Source organism: Nicotiana sylvestris, chromosome 8 (genome assembly GCF_000393655.2).
Source record: "Nicotiana sylvestris chromosome 8, ASM39365v2, whole genome shotgun sequence".
NCBI lineage: Eukaryota > Viridiplantae > Streptophyta > Magnoliopsida > Solanales > Solanaceae > Nicotiana > Nicotiana sylvestris.
In genome coordinates, this window is record NC_091064.1 from 32,287,972 (window position 1) to 32,304,656 (window position 16,685).

The 16,685-nt window shown below is 35.8% G+C and overlaps 1 protein-coding gene across 1 annotated transcript; it reads right to left on the minus strand.

Annotated features, from left to right (window-relative positions):
• Nucleotides 1–6,522: 6,522 nt before the first annotated feature.
• Nucleotides 6,523–12,043, minus strand: LOC104239021 (uncharacterized protein At1g01500). The gene is made up of 2 exons (XM_009793555.2): nucleotides 11,196–12,043; nucleotides 6,523–7,342 (listed from the first exon to the last, which is right to left on the minus strand). The coding sequence occupies exons 1-2, from the start codon at nucleotides 11,871–11,873 to the stop codon at nucleotides 7,112–7,114; spliced, it is 909 nt and encodes a 302-aa protein (XP_009791857.1). The 5' UTR covers nucleotides 11,874–12,043; the 3' UTR covers nucleotides 6,523–7,111.
• Between the last annotated feature and the right edge of the window lie 4,642 nt (nucleotides 12,044–16,685).

The following is a 16,685-nucleotide window of genomic DNA, read 5'->3' on the forward strand; positions in this document are numbered from 1 at the left end:
AAATATTCAACAATAAAGACAATAAATTATGTAATATAAATATTGCTAATTAAAATGCCATAATAAAAATAAACATAATCTAAAAGTACTAAGTCATGCTAAAATAAGTAGACTAATAAGGGAGTATTATTTACATGACTAAACGCTAAAGAAAAAGAAAAATAGGTTATGCATTTTTATCTAAATTATTGCAAAACGAAAAATAGATATTCAATACATTCCCTTTCGTAATATTGAATTGAATGTCTTTTGTTAGCATTAATTATTGATTTGATTTTGGTTTGGGCTTTTGTTAGCATTATTTAATTTACTAATATTAATGGCTGTAAAACTTATTGGAACATTCAAAAGTTCTAAGTCCAACCTTGAAATAATACCTTAAAAGATAAAATTATGAATTTTTTTAAGGAATATTTATAAATTACATCACAATAATTATATTTATATATTAAATATATATAAAAATTTTATATATGTAATTTCGGGTTGGTTTGGTTTCGGTTTGATTTTCTTTAGTTAAAACCAAACCAAACCAATTATGGTCAGATTTTTTTTTTCCAACACCAAACCAAATCATAGTCGGATTTTTTTTCTCGGTTTGGCTCGGATTATCGGGTTGGTGCGGTTTGTCGGTTTCCTTTGTACACCCCTAAGTAAACCTTAGAATATTGTGTTGGAGTTTCACTTATGAAATTTGAGCGCTATTTCTGCATTTGTTTGTGTATGGCCAAAATCTACCTTAGAATATTTAGGGTAATATCGCATTAATGAGAGAGTCTGCCCATCGACCAGGAAGCAGCAAGATTTGTGATCAACATGTCAACAATGGCCGAGGTCGAGCACCGTTGACAGAATAGTAACGGCTAGTTTTTGAAATAGGATATTAAACTGAATACTCTAGTGAATATTCTCTAAACTTGTACTATTAGAATTTGTTAGGGACAGGCCTTGTATAAATAGAAAAGGAGACAATGGAATAGGGCATGTGATATTCACTTGATAATAACACTTTTCATAGGAAGATTCTTTCTTTCTCTAGCAAAGATACAAACTTTACATTTCATCAACATTCTTGCTTATATTATTCTACACTTTTTCATCAATTCTGAGAATAGTTCACACACTTATCTGTCACGCATCATTGTCAGGAGGAACAATCATCCAACTCATTCATTATTGGGTGAATCATTCCTTCTATTTACTTAAATATCATTTGTTGTTATTTATTACTAGTTGTACCTCATTTATTACTCATGTTTTTAGAATATTTAATGCCTGGTATTATTAGCCCCCACTTAATCAACTCCACATTATCCGTATTTTTAAGATATATCCCCGTTTAGGAATATTATTATTAATTAGGTTTAATCCATCATTGTCGCAGCCCTCGAGAAGCTGGAAAGTACCCATGTGGCACACCATCCACAAGCACTCCAAAGGCTCTTCTGCTGAGCGAATCTGCGAGCCTACTTAAATATAGAAGGAGGACCACAAGCTCGGGGCTCGACGAAATGGAAAGTTTCAGCATGTTGAAACTTCTTGGGGTTAGCAGTGAAAGAAAGAGCCCAGCATTCATTTCTTCATGAATATTCATAGATGAATCTACTAAAAGAGGGATCAGCCTCGTCGTGGTGATTAGAGGACACCTCTGATCGTTCACCTCTAATGTGACACGTTCCCTCCCAGTTATATGATCAACGGGATCAGTCGGCCCAGGAAATTCATATGCTCCGCGGACGGAGCAAAAAGTGGAGTCTCTTTCTATCTTCTGGCTGTTCCCAGAAGGAATTTCCGAGCTTTTGTCCGCGCCCGCTTGAATTTCACTTTCACTCTTGGATAGCTATAGCTACGGGGCTTTTCTGGCTTGAACGTTCCCTGCTCTTCCACTCTATCTCCTTATTGGATTGGTAGGTACATTCCTCTTTCTCTTCTCTTAGTCGACTAGACTTCCCTCACATCCTACTCTTCATTATAGAAGGTTCTTTATTCCAAATACTGGCGAATCACCTTCATTCAATGCTAGCATCTCTCTCAGCTGAAAGAAGATCAACTCTCAAGCTCACCCCTTTTTTGCTTTAGTCAGAAGAGCCTCTCTCCTCCTCATATAAATATAAAGGTTTAACCGAAAGTTCTAGTTATTGGTCAAATAGTTTGTCTACTCATTTTCCTTTTTTTTCCTTGTCTTTTAGGTTGTTTCTATGAGGAATTTTTTACCTTTAGACATTTTCAAATTTGGACTTGCTTTGATTGTCCAGAACTTGAAAGAAGACCTACAATGGATTGAAATAGGTAAATGGATGGGAAAAAAAGAGGAGAAAATAGCCAAAAAGTACCAGCAATAGGCGTTGACAAATGACCGTTAAAAATGACTATAGTGGAATACTTCTACAAATACAATACTCAAAATAACCACACACGCCAATGAGACTGTCCCACTAGTGAGTTCTAAGTATTAAAATCTCCAAAAATTTTGAAATACACAACCACTTGCATGAATAATCTTGTAGCTGATTATTAGTAGTAAATATTCATTAACTGTACCTTAATACAGAGTTATGAAATATAAATTGCCTTATTATTTTTCCCCTTTAGCAAAAGACAACTTAATTAAGAAGACCTTCTTGATGTTCAACCATCAAAAGATGATATATCATCTAAAAAAAATTATGCTAGTGGTATAAAAGATTTTTTCCATTTGACATTATAATTCAGATTAAGGGTGGTAGGTGGGCCGGTTAGGCCCGGCCCCGGCCCATGCCCGCGAGCCCATATGGGTAATAAGCCTAAACGGGCTTACCCGTTTAAGCTCGGGACCGGGGGTTTGAGGCCCAAGTGGGCCAGTTCAGATAAAATGCCTGTTAGGACCGGGACCGGCTACTAAGTGGACCGGTTCAACCGGTCTTAACCGGTCCCAAACGGTCCTAAACGGGCCCAACGACTAATTTAAGAAAAATAAAAAATTCTCAAATCAAAACTGACCGTTGGTGCTTTAGAAAATAGTCGTTGGCTATTTATAAAATAGTCATTTAACCCCCCAACCTCCCTCCCCTCCAACTTTGTTTTAACCCCAAACTTTTATAATTACACTTTTTTCCTATTTTCAACTATAAATACCCTCTTATTCTTTTATTTTTCTTTACCAAATCATCAATCTCTCTCTAATTTTCTTCTAAAATTGATTACTTTGTTGTTGCAACTTGTGTGAAAAATTGTGAAGCTGGTGAATTGAAGTATTCAAGTCTTCAACTATAATTAATTTCAACAAGTTGTTCGTCAGTTCGGTAAACTCGTTCCAATTCTTTAGTTTTAATATTATATTTTTGTTTGTTTTATTTAATTAATTTGTATAATTATAATTAAGATGGCATATTCCTTTAAAAAAATATTTAGTAAAAATAAGAAAAAATCCAAGAGTGGTGAATCTAGTGGCCAATCTATTCCTCCTCTAATTCCCCGGCCTCCCCTACCCAAACCCCATACCCACCCTCCACCTGCTCCTATTCTTGATAGTGATAATACTTTATTACAATTTACGGATAGTCAATATGTGCATAATGTTGGTGGTGGCGAATGCTTAGATGATGAATATATGAACAATCTTTATGGTAATCCAACTATAGATGAAGAAGATGAGCAGGAAATAGATTTAGATGAAACGCAACCAGATGATGATACACCCACTAGTCATGTTACTCAAGTTAACCCAACTAATCCAAATGATGCTCCGGATGACCCCCCTGTTACTACCCCTACTTTTTCTAGACAACCTTCGAAATGGGCCGAAACATCTCTTATTTGGCCATTTTTTATTCAAATAAGAGAAAAAAATAAAACTAAGTGTAAAACTTGTGGCAAAGAGTTAGCCTTTAACTATGTTGGGGGGGGGGGGGAGGACAGGAAGTTTGAGGAGACACATAATGATACACCCTCAAGATAAAGCTATTTGTTTTCAAATGAAAGTTGCGGTCGGGGGGCAAGTCCAACTAGTCAGCCTGACCCTAGTACCAGATCAAATCAATTTCAACCGGGAATTAACATTGTTACCAGTGGTATTTTATATTATGACCCGAGAAAAGATAGGGAAAAATTGGCAAAAATGGTTATTGTTATGTGTTTACCCTAGTTTTCCGTCTCACCCCCACTTTGTACATTATATTAGAAAAGTTTTTAATTCTACTTATAAAGGATGACCTCGCACAACCGTAAAGAGCGATATTTATAAATATAAACATAAATATGAACAATATTTGCGCTATTTATTTACGCATATTAATTTTCGTGTTGCTATTATTAGTGATATTGGTAGAAGTGGTAATGACTGCGATTATCTTACTTATAGAATAATTAATTCACGTCACACATGGCAATTTGTTTCTAGCACGGTTACGGATATTTGTAGATATTTTTGCATTAGTGATAAAATAATGTCAATTTCAATGGATAATGTTACTAGTAATACTAATGATGTAGCCTTGCTTACCACTACACTAAATCCTGCATTTAGTAACATTTTTCATATTAGATGTATTTGTCATATTTACCATTTAATTGTGGGTGATGGTATGAAGATTTTAAATGTTGAAATTGAAAAGGTTAAAATGGCTCTTAATTGGCTTTTTTATTCAAACCGTAGAAGTAGACTTAGAGAATATTTTAAAAGATGCGATGAATTTGGCCTAAGAGAAAGAAAGGTTCCTAAACCTTGTCCAACTAGATGCAATTACATGTATGAAAGTTTAGTTGTTGCATATGAATATAGAAACCCAATAAACTCAACGTTTAATGCTCATGTACGTGATGATGATGAGCACCTTACAAATGCGGATTGGGCTAATGTTAAAATGCTTGTAGGTTTTTTTAGAAAGATTTCATGTTGCTACAAATAAATTTTCTGGGCAATATTATCCTACTATTCCGAACTGTTTAGTTTATCTTGCAGATCTTGCAAATTTGTTTGCTTATTTTTTAGAGAGTGGGGAAATTTATGAAGTAGCTATTGATTCCATGAGAAAGAAATTTAAAAAATATTTTTTCCCTATTCCCCCTATTTATGGTATTGCTGCCTTGTTAAATCCTACTATAAAATTAGGTGGTCCTCAATATTGGTATCGATCTATTTATAATGGTTTAGCACTTGCAACTGAGGAGTTGTCTACACTTTCGGACGCACAAGCCTCAATTAAAATAAATGTTCTAACTATTTATAGTGCTTATCAAATTGCACTAGATAATGCTAGACCAAATATTCTAACTCCTTCTTCTAGTTCTCAATCATCTAAAAGAACTGCAGGAGTAAGAACACTTACTGCTTGGACCGAGTTCAGGGGTTCTCAAGGTTGTACCACTTTTGATTGTTCACAACTAAATAAACTTGAAGTTTATTTGTCAGAAGGACTTGAGGAAGTGAGTCCTGACGGCTCATTTAATCTTTTGGAATGGTGGAAGGACAAAGAAAAACACTTTCCGGTCCTTTCAAGGATGACCCGAGACATTTTAACCATTCAAGCTTCAACAGTGGCATCGGAAAGCGCTTTCAGTCAAGCAAGACTACAACTCGGTGATTATAGAGCGTCTATGAGGGAGAGCTTGGAAAAATCAGTACTTTTCAGGGATTGGATCCGTTCGGAACGAAGAAATTTTGGACTTGCTGAATCACAACTAGAGGTAGACGAAGCTTACGAAGAAATGCTACCTGAACTTGCGGAGGAAGAAGCTTCGCCCGGAAGCGGTGATGAACAAGCTTCTTTTCCGCCACCACAAACGAAAATTCCTCCGAACCTTGATGGATTTATGAAATTTGTAAGAGATACCATGTAAAATTAATATGTAACTTGCATTTTGGCACATCTTGATTAGTTTCTTTTTCTTCTCAATGGTGGTATTAACACCTTGGTTGTGCTCATTCCATTGGGGAGGGGGGTAGAAGCTAAGAAAGATTGAGCCATATTTTCTTAATGTTATGATAATAAAAATTATAACGCATTCCTTTGAATAATCTTTTTACAATATTTTGTTTTTTAAATTTGAATTAAAAAATTTTTAAGTCACAATTATATAATATAATTTACAAGAAAATGTCTTAGATAAAAAATTTAAACAAATAAATAGCCCCTCAAATAAAGAGCCCCATATATATATTATATATATATATATATATATATATATATATAGAGAGAGAGAGAGAGAGATATAGATATAGTATATATTAATATATATAAGCTATATAATTTACAAGAACTTGCTTAGATAAAAAAAATTTAAAAAAAAATAGTCAAGGCCAACTTAGGTCCAGACCCGACCCACATAGCCCGGGACCATTAGTATACGGTCCCGGTCTGGTTACACCCAAAAGCCCACGAAGACCGGGTCTGTTTAAGCCCGGCCCACAAAGACCGGGTGGGCCGGACCTGGACCGTTTGCCACCCTTAATTCAGATAGGCGCCAAAAGGATTTAACGGGAACAAAAAACATATTAATAAAGACATATCGCACGTTCGTACTGTATAGCTGCTAGTGAAAATATGAAAGCAAATCAAGCATTTACAACTTTTTTATTGGATTCCTAATATAGTAGCATTTTCCTGAGTACCTATACAAACCAATTTTGTTACACCAAGCCACCTATTCCAACTACCAAAATTGTATGACAAATGTGAACTCTTCAAAGGTTACCTAAACAAAAGCCTTCAGCACACACCAGCACCAATTAGACTAAAAGGCATTTAACTAACAGGAGAAAACGACTTAACCGGAAAAAGAAAATATACACGAGATATTCAGTTCTAAATACAGCATATAGTCTCACTACACCTTGACAAAGTCTTCTGCACTGGGGTTTGAGTACAGCTATATCCACAGAATACCATCACTCATGACTCTTGGCGATGAGCCTTGGACGGAAGTCTACTGCAGCTTCTGTATACGCATAGAAAGTACATTACGGCCTCCCACCTGATAATTATGTTACCACTCTTCAGCTGCAGCACTTGCTTCTCCATTGCCTCTGCACTAATATGCCAAACTATTTTAATGGCCATAAAAGGTCCTGCTTTCCAATTCCAAAATCCAAGTCAAGAAAACCATTTCACTTCTATCATAAAAAGTATCAAGCCTAGAAAAACCTCCTCCTGAGATTTCTAGTGGTTGCCTGATAAGAACGCATAAGTAGTCCCACCCCAATGCCGACACCAACACACATCCCAAGGCCTATCCCAACACCAACCCTCACTCCTGCGTTGAACCAGGAGAGTTGACCATCTTCACCATGGTACATGTCTTCTGAATAGAATCCATATTCAGCTTTCACTTCAGACTCGTAATCGTCAACGTCTGTTTCTGTGATCTGCTAAAAAACACAGTAATTGTAAGGAAAATACAAACTGTCTTTGGATTTACTTTGACAAACCAAACTAAACTGTCATTTAGTTAGGCACTCAATAACTATGTCCCATCAACTAGTAAATATGAATGTTTAAAATTGATTCAAGGAAGTGACAACCAAGAGAAAAAAACAACAGATGGAATGAGAAAAAGAGAAACATAGAAGCTCAATTGAGAGACTCAGAAAGATGAGAAAAAAAAGGGCAGCGCAATGCACAAAGCAACCCGTATTCACGCAGGGTCCGGAAAAGGGCCGCATCCTTAGGGGTGTGATGTAGAAAGTCTACCCTGATGCAAGCATTAGTGGCTGCTTCCACGGTGCGAACCCGTGACTTATATGTCACACAAAGACAACTTTACCGTTGCTCTAAGGCCCCCCTTCAAAGAGAGATGAGAATGGAAAAGAAACAGAGATGCAAACGAAAAATTATCTCACACATCTAAAGAAGGCTAAATTAATATAGGTTATAACGCACTCAGCTTTAGGAGGCAGAAGAGACATTTTATCTGGCATATCATAGGCTCCACTGACAAGCATTTTAGAACTTGGATAATCTGTTTACATGATACAAATTCTCATGCCAATCCACATTTGGAATCAACCTTTTAACATGACATCCTTCAAGATTCCTGCATCTGCAGATCCAGCAAGGTAGCTTTAATGCATTCACTGTTAGGATGCAAAAGAGACGGTATTTACTGCCCGCAGAACACAACTTCACAAGACATGTAGACAACTTCTGAGAAGCTTGACTAATTCCTTTTAAAGCCATAATCTTCTCAGGTGGAATCATACTAATTGCTTTCAAATCAATTTGAAAGGCCACACGTATTTGATATCTGTCAAGATTTCTTACGCTAGATCAAGATGCTTCGTCCACATGTAATCTGAAAGATATTTTAAATTTTCATCCCTATAAAATAACTTTCAGCCAGAGATCAGACCTCTACATGTGAAATCTGAGAGGCTGGAGAGTAGGGTTTAGAGGAGGACAATTCAGCAGTTTGACCGAGTGATCTCTCCCTTATCAGGAACTACAGGTAAGAAGAGAAACAAGTGTATTCGTGAATAAGCACTCCAATCACTAAAAGTAAACAACGGCTACAGTTCTCATGCTGAATCTGATAGTCACAACCATGACAAACACCTCATAAATGGCAACAAAAATTGTTGTTCTCGTCAACCAACATGTTCTTCACATGCCCATTGACAAAAAAACATCAATCTTCTTAACAAGAACATAGCCTCTGTTCAACTGGGCGCAAAACCAAAAGAACCAAACTGATTCTCTATCACTCTGACTCTTGTGGTGTCTTAAATCTACGCTCTATCACTCTTTACCAAAGTTTCATTGTATGACTCATAAACTTAATATCGTGATAGTTCACACGACTTTGAATATCTTCTTTATTGTTACTTCTCATATATTGGATATGTCTTCACTTGTGAGACATTCTACGACTTTTAATATAACATTAAATAACTTGGTAGGCCATATTATTACACCTTTTCACCTTTTCAGGACACTTCCAAAACTCTACATGTATACCATATGTGGATGCCATCTTGGCCACACGCTTTTATAATTCTCAAATTTTCATGGATCCGTTACTTCTGTCAGCCTATTTTTTACCGTGCAAACATGTACGGAGATCTGTGAGGTTACCTCGTGATTAGAGTTGAACAATTGATTAAAATAGCCTATCCAGCTAGCCTTGATCTGATTCTCATGTCAACACTTGTTGAGAATCTTCTATCATATAGTTCACCTGGTTTTCATCCTTATTCCTCTTCTCTTTCAGGCCTGTTAGTTTATACATTTATTTCTCCCCTTCTCAAGTCCCTAACTTTTGCTACAGTTATCTTCTGTAGCACCTTTAATGGAGACGAATTCACAACTAGGAGAAACGGGAAGAAATCGACGATCACCATCAGTTGAAATGACTTGGTAAAAACCAGTCACAAGGTAAGAGAGAATTTTCTTTGTACAACAGATGACATGCTTAATCGCTATTGTAAGAGGTCGCTACCCTTATTAATAATTTTTTTCCAGCCCTTCATTAGTTGGCAGTCATCTAACCAATAAACAATATCAAGCACCACATTGAACTGTTTACATCATTGTTCATATCTTTACTTACCCAAAAGATATGTAGTGAATTCTAAAGATAAGCCTGCAAGAGCAACCTCTACTTTATTAGATTTAAGTGTAGTGAGGACCATGAAGTTATTTTTGGTTATCTTTAGTTTTATGCCAAAGAATAGCTGGTTTCCCTCTTCGTTTTTAGAGGTCGTTCTTCCCAGCTTCACAAAACTTGATCTTGGCAGAGTTAACAGAAATCTACTTCTCAGCTTCATCAAAAACCAGAAATCTACTTCTCAGGCAAGCATTGGTTGAGCCCCTCCAAAAAGTGAATAGTACTTCACTACTATTCCCAGTCAAATTTTCATTACTACCACACCAAGACGTGACAAAAGTATGTACAAGTGTGTATACCTAAAATGAGTCATTCACAGCATAGATCAAACTAGCGAGTTGCCTATGTATTCTCTATTCACACAAATAATACATGTTATTTTTTTTATCAATCTGTTCAGGCCAAAAATACAAGTGAAATAAGAAAGACCTGCTAATGCTTTCTACAATGTTCTCATGATGTGGCTTCTCACTTAATTTCCATGTTTATATAAGCACTTTGTCAAGTATTTGAACCCTTACTGCATCAGTTATTGTCATATAGCAGGTGAAAGTGAATGATGAGACCTAACTCCTAAGCTGGTGACTTGTACAGTAGTACCAAAAAATGCTGACTGATGCTATAGTTACTCAAATTCGTCGAGGAGCTATCAATCAAAGGTGTAGCTGGCATAAATGAGAAGTTAATGCAACAACCTTCTTTTCCTTATTTTGGGTCTATTTCAAAAAGCCATGTTCCAAATTGAGACTGACGTTATGGGTGTTCAGCACAAAGGATCAATCTTTTGGGCGCACAATTCATCTGGGTTTACGTTGTTTCCTACTAAAGGTTCTGTATAGCTCTATAATATCATCATACAAAGTTGCTACATTACTAAATCTTAGTCACCCAGGATAAAGCACAATAACAATTTAAGAACCTAGCCAACACAATCATCCAACAAATTTTTGTAAGTTCTCTACTTTTTGATATACTTTTTGTGTATGAAAAGTTTCCTCAACGCTAATGAAAGTATTTACTCATCTAATCGTATACTTCTTGGGCCAACTTGCACGCACGTCGTCTATGTCTATTCTACTGAATATCTGCTACCTTCCACCATCTCTCACTAGCACAGGTACCGAGTAACAAGGCTTAGGCACTCGTAGGCAGATGCGAAAAAATCAACTAATTTTTTTTGCATCCGCTGGGATCTGAACCTCAGATGGCCACACTATCCCAGTTTTATTAAAAATGATTGCTTCATCACTTAAAGGGATGAAGCGATGCCAAGCAAGGGGTTATCGCTTTGAGGGGGAAGCCATGCACTTCATACAATGATGCGCAAAGTGATCCCAACAGGAAGCGATCGATTCTTTGAATCTCAACTTTGAGGAGTTGGATTATTATCTGCATTATTGTATATTAAATATTGAAATTGGTTATTTTAATTGATATTTGATCATTATAGTACTAAATTCATAAATGTTTTATAGTTATTAAATGTCATGAATTGTGCTTTTCAAGACACTGCTTCAACCAAAAAGAACCTAACCAACACCATTGACACACAAAAAGCTAATTTATCCCTCTATTCCTTCTAATCACGGTAAAGGTAAAGGTCATCATTGCATTACCGGTAGATTTCTTTGTCGAATGAATCCATTTGAGCCCCCATGCTCCTTCTCAACCTCCTCATCCTCAGGAATTGCGTCCAACATCCCCTGCCTAGGTACCTTCCTTCTCGGGCTAACCTGAATCGTCTTAGTTAAAATCACAGGTACACCCGAACAACAACCCGCTATATAAACCTCAATTGACGGCGAATAAACCCCAAACTTAGGCTGAACAAAAGCCGATCCCCCATTACCAAATGACGCAGCTGTATAACAATCCATGCTCCAACCAGTCCTCGAATTATTCTCGATCCCATTACCATTAGCCCAACCCGTCTCCACTCTCTCCAACGATCCGCAAAGTATTAAATCCCTTTCACTTTCGTATACCTCAAATTCCACCGGGCCCGAAACCCTAACACTGTCGGTGCTCACGTACGTCACCTCGGAGGACTCCTTGTCGACGCGATCGCGACGGAGGGTGACGGACGCGGTGTCGGTGGCGGGAGCACGAGAGCCGTTGATCTCTAACGACACTCCCATCTCGCGCCGGAGGTGGCGGAGTACGAGGTGGTCCGGTACGGCTTCTACAGAACATGGCGTGATCCGTACGTAGAATAATCGGATTTCTAAACAACCTCCGGTAAAATTTGAATTTTTGTAGATTGTCATTGACATTTCTTCACCTTGATTACCCATAAATCCACAAATTTTCTTCTAGGTAGAGAGAATTAATAAAATTGATCATTGAATAACCAGGAGAATTGAAGAAAATTTAGCGGTCATATTAGGGTTTTCTGAATTTAGAGTGAAAATTAGGGGTGCAGATATTTTGGTATATGTATGAACATGGTACAGGACAGTATGATAAAGGGGTCAACGAGAAGGCTTGAGCGTTAAGGGAACGGACATGTGGAGCGTCACATACACGCGTCAGTTGGAGATTTTTGTGTTGCTCTTAACATTTGCGAAAGAAGCGATGCTACCGATGTATTTGGGCCAACGTTAAGGAACAGTCGAAACTTTGGCGGGGATTTGATTCTATCCTCCATTTTTTGTCACCTTTTAACTTATACTCGCTTTGTACAAAAAATTACAAGTATATTTATTTTTCGCGTAATTTCAAATATACGGACCTAAGTAACAAAAATTTATGTCTAAAATTTGAACTTCAGATTTTTTTTCTTGAAGTGTAGCCTTATCAAAGCAAAACTTCAGATATATTTGCCTGAAGTTTGACCTGACTTACAAAAGCAATCACACAAACTTCAGTTTCATAGTGCAATGACAAACTTCAGTTCAATAAAACTACAACATATTTTGACTGAAGTTTTTGTTTTGTAATTGTTGAATTTGCTGAGTTGAAGTTTATTTTATAATTGCTGAACTTCAGTATTCTAGGAGCTGGTTGAAGTCTGATCCGAAGGCCCAATACAATCCAACCCCTTTCCTTTTACAAACATACGCAATATCGAAGGAGCTCTTCTTTTCTTTTTTCTGCTGGAACACTTTCTTTTCTTCAAACAATCAAAAACATATATTTGTCCTTCTTTAGCTCAATCTTCAGCTCATTTAAGAACTTACTACCTTCAAATCTTGATAGAAAATTAAGATACATCTCAAAGTAAAAGGCAAGAAAATGAAAATATCCTGTTCCACTGTTATTCCTTTTTTTTTTTGCTGTTCTTATTGGAGGATTGAGAGAGAAAAGAAGAAGAGGAAAAGAAGAAGAGGAAAAGAAGAGGAGGAAGAAAGGAATGCATAGGTCAGGAGGAAGAAGAGGAGGCTGAAGTTGTCGAAATTAGGGTATATGTTAAAGAATTTTAAAATATGGGTATAGGTTAAATGGGGGCGACCAAATAGGGCACCCCGTACAATTTTTTACAACTTTGGCGAACCTACCGTAATATATTTAAAGATTAGCCAATTCATCCAAATTTTAGAATTAAGAGCCCATTTGGACATGGAAATTTTTTCCTTTTTTCAAAATTTTTTCACTTTTTTCCGAAATTTGTTCATAAAAATTCCAATTTTCACTTGAAGATGCATTTTGGAATTTTTCGAAAATTTGAAAAACTTCAAAAAGCTATTTTTCAAAATTTTAACTCAAATCACTCACAAAACTTCAAAAACAATCCAAAATTATATTTATGTCGAAACACAACTCCAAATTTCAAATACATTTTCACTTAAAAAAAATTTCCCCCTATTTTGAAAATTTACAATTCTTATGTCCAAACGCCCACTAAATATCTTGAATTTTGGAGTTACTAATTTGAACTTAATGTCCTAAATTTCGAGCTGCTAATTTGAAATTTTGGACTGAGTATCCTAAATTTTTGAACTGCTAATTTAAAATTAGGATATAAGATTAGAATTTCTGAACACAATTTTCGACCTTTAGGAAACGATATCCTCAAGTTTGAACTTTGAGTTTAAATTTCAAGACGTTGTGTCCTGAAGTTTGAGCGAATTGGTTTATCTTTTAATACATTATAAACTGTGGATATATTTTAAACATCATACTTAAAAGTGGCTACCTGGTGTCACTTTCACTAGAAACTTAGCTCCCGTTTGGCCATAGATTTTGGTTACTTTTTTTAAAAAAAAACAATTAAAAGTATTGTCCGTGCGTGGAATATAAAAACATAGATTTTGTTTACTTTTCCTCCACTCACAAAACATCAACTCTTTTTTTTTTGTCAAATATAATGTATGTCCAAATATAACTTCAACTTTCAAAAATTATTTTCAATAAAACTTGAAACACACTTTTTTTAAGTTTCAACCAAATTTATGTCCAAACACTAGCTTATTAAAGAAAATTACAGTTTAGCAACCTCAAAATCAACTTTAGGTATGCATTACCTTTTGCCAAAGCTTAATTTCAAGTATGAAGCTTGAATGAAAAAGTTAGACTTTGGGAAAAACTAACTCAAACCTAAAGCTCTGAATTTGAACTTTAACTTTAAAATTTCAACTTTTCGGATTTGAAATTAGTTTAAATTTAACCAAAACTAGCTAAACCTTAATAAATTTTAAAAACTGATTATATATTAAATATGGATGTTATAAGGGGCTAGATAATGTTATTTTACTCATAAAGTACCACTTTCCAACAATAAAATGTAGCCCATCAACCTGCTCAATCTAATAGTATTAACTTTGACAGAATCATACCATTTATTCTCAACTGTTATGCAACTATCAAAAGGGTTTTTTACTCACCTTAAAGAGGAGTATAGTTTGTGGATCTTGTCTTCCCTAATTTAGCTATAAATAGTGAATTTGTACTCATTGAAGGAGAGAAAATACTTGCATGAGAAAACACTGATACTATTCTCTTATTGATAAACCTTTATTGTTATTAAGATTTTCGCATTGTTCTTGACATCGGAGAGATCAATTCGAAGCTCAGGCTTGTCTTTCCTTAAATTATCCTTATTTTACTCGCTTCGTGTTACATCCCGTATTTTCATATGTTAAAGTTCCATTGTAAGTTAATCGACGTAAGTTCGGGAACGGGATTATTTTGAGATTATAAGCATTATGCTATTTCAAACAAATGATAAGTAAATTCGTGAAGGTGAGAGGGGAAGCAAGTCAAAGAAAATGAATTTTCGTCCAAGTTTGACATGTTGAAATAAAATATAGCCCGAGATAAAATACTCGGTCTTTATGGACCAGTGCCATACAAGGTACCACGTGACCATGATAGTAAGGTATATAAGGTATATAAAAAGTGAGTAGTATTTTAAGTAAGTAAAAATAATTCTTAATTATGTGAGTAATTATTAATTATTGGGTAATGGGACATTACCTAGTTAATTTAATAATTAATGGTGGATTAATTGAAAATTTTGGATAAGGACCAAAGAAATAACGTGTCAACAAGACACGTTTTAACCAAATGACTCTTAGTCATTTTGGCTAGGTGGCAAACAATGTATTAATTATAACACCCATCATTCCTAATATTTGGAATACAAAGACCTATGAAAGTAAAGTGTTAGAACACTTCATTTTCTCATGTTCTGATTACAAAAACACTACAATCAAACATTAGCAATTCATTCTAATATTTCCAATTCAAAGACACAACAATCGGCAGTAACAATTCCTACAAGTATTCCTAATGTCTTCAAAGAGATTTCTAAGAAATCTTCAACCAATTCCTACAAAAGAAATCCAACGAGACATTAGCAACATGAGATTTTGCGATTTTAAGGGAGTACAGTGCAATATTTTTCAAAAATATCATACGGATTTTCCCCTACTCCAGGTATGTTAAGGCTATCCCTTATTTCTTTTTGGCATGATCCAAATAATACAAATAAAACAAGCAAAATACGCAACTTTCATAAATGACTCTATTCATAGAAATACTAGGGGTGACTATATTCTTGATTTTCCCTGTGAATTATTATTATATCTTCTGTTCATGGGTCTCAGAAAAATGTGTATTTGATAAAGTTTATCCGAAAGGCATATTGATTTTTTATAGCATTCCGAGAAAATCTTATTAATGCGTATATATTTATGTTATATTTATATGGGATATGGGAAAAGATTACGACGTTATATACGTACCACCACCTGATCAGCTGGTATACGTTGATGATTATGGCCACAATGGACGAGATGATATGATGGGATGCCCTCGGAGGCTTGATGATATTATAAACGCATATAATTATGCATGGTATGCCATTTATATGCATATGCATGACATTATAAAAAACGAAATGATTTACACAGCTATGCAAACGTACATGTCGAGTCTCTTACTCCATGTTTCTCTCCTATCAATTACTTACTGATTTTTATTCCTTACATACTCGGTACATTATTTGTACTGAAGTTCCTTTTGCCTGGGGGCACTGCATTTCATGCCCACAGGTCCCGATAGACAGGCCGAGAGCCCTCCAAGTAGGCTATCAGCTCAACGGAAGATGTTGGTGCGCTCCATTTGTTTCAGAGTTGCTTGATTGGTTAGTATGATTTAGACGTGTATTGTTTGGTATGGCAGAATTCTGTCCCGACCTTTATAAAAATTATGTATTCTTATAGGCTTGTAGACAAATGTCATGTACGTAAAAGATTGTATGACATTGCTGACCTATGTTCAGTATACAAGTGGTTATTTTGATCTTAGAGGCCCATATGTCTTATGTATAAGTTGGTATTACATGTTGTATTCTACGTATCTCATGACAGCCTTCCGGCTCAGTTATCTATGATGGTATGACATGAAAAGATACGTTATGTTGGTACTCGATTGAGTAAGGTACCGGGTGCCGGTCGCGCCCCCCAGGTTCGGGGCATGAGAAAAGTGATATCAAAGCAGTTTTGTCCTAGGAAATCTACAAGCCGTGTTTAGTCGAGTCTTATTTATGGGTGTGTCGTGCACCACACTTATAAGCAGGAGGCTACAGGGCATTTAAGATTGTTACTCTTTCTTCTTACTTTAGATCGTGTGATAGAGCTTAGTTGTAAGAACTCAACTTCCTA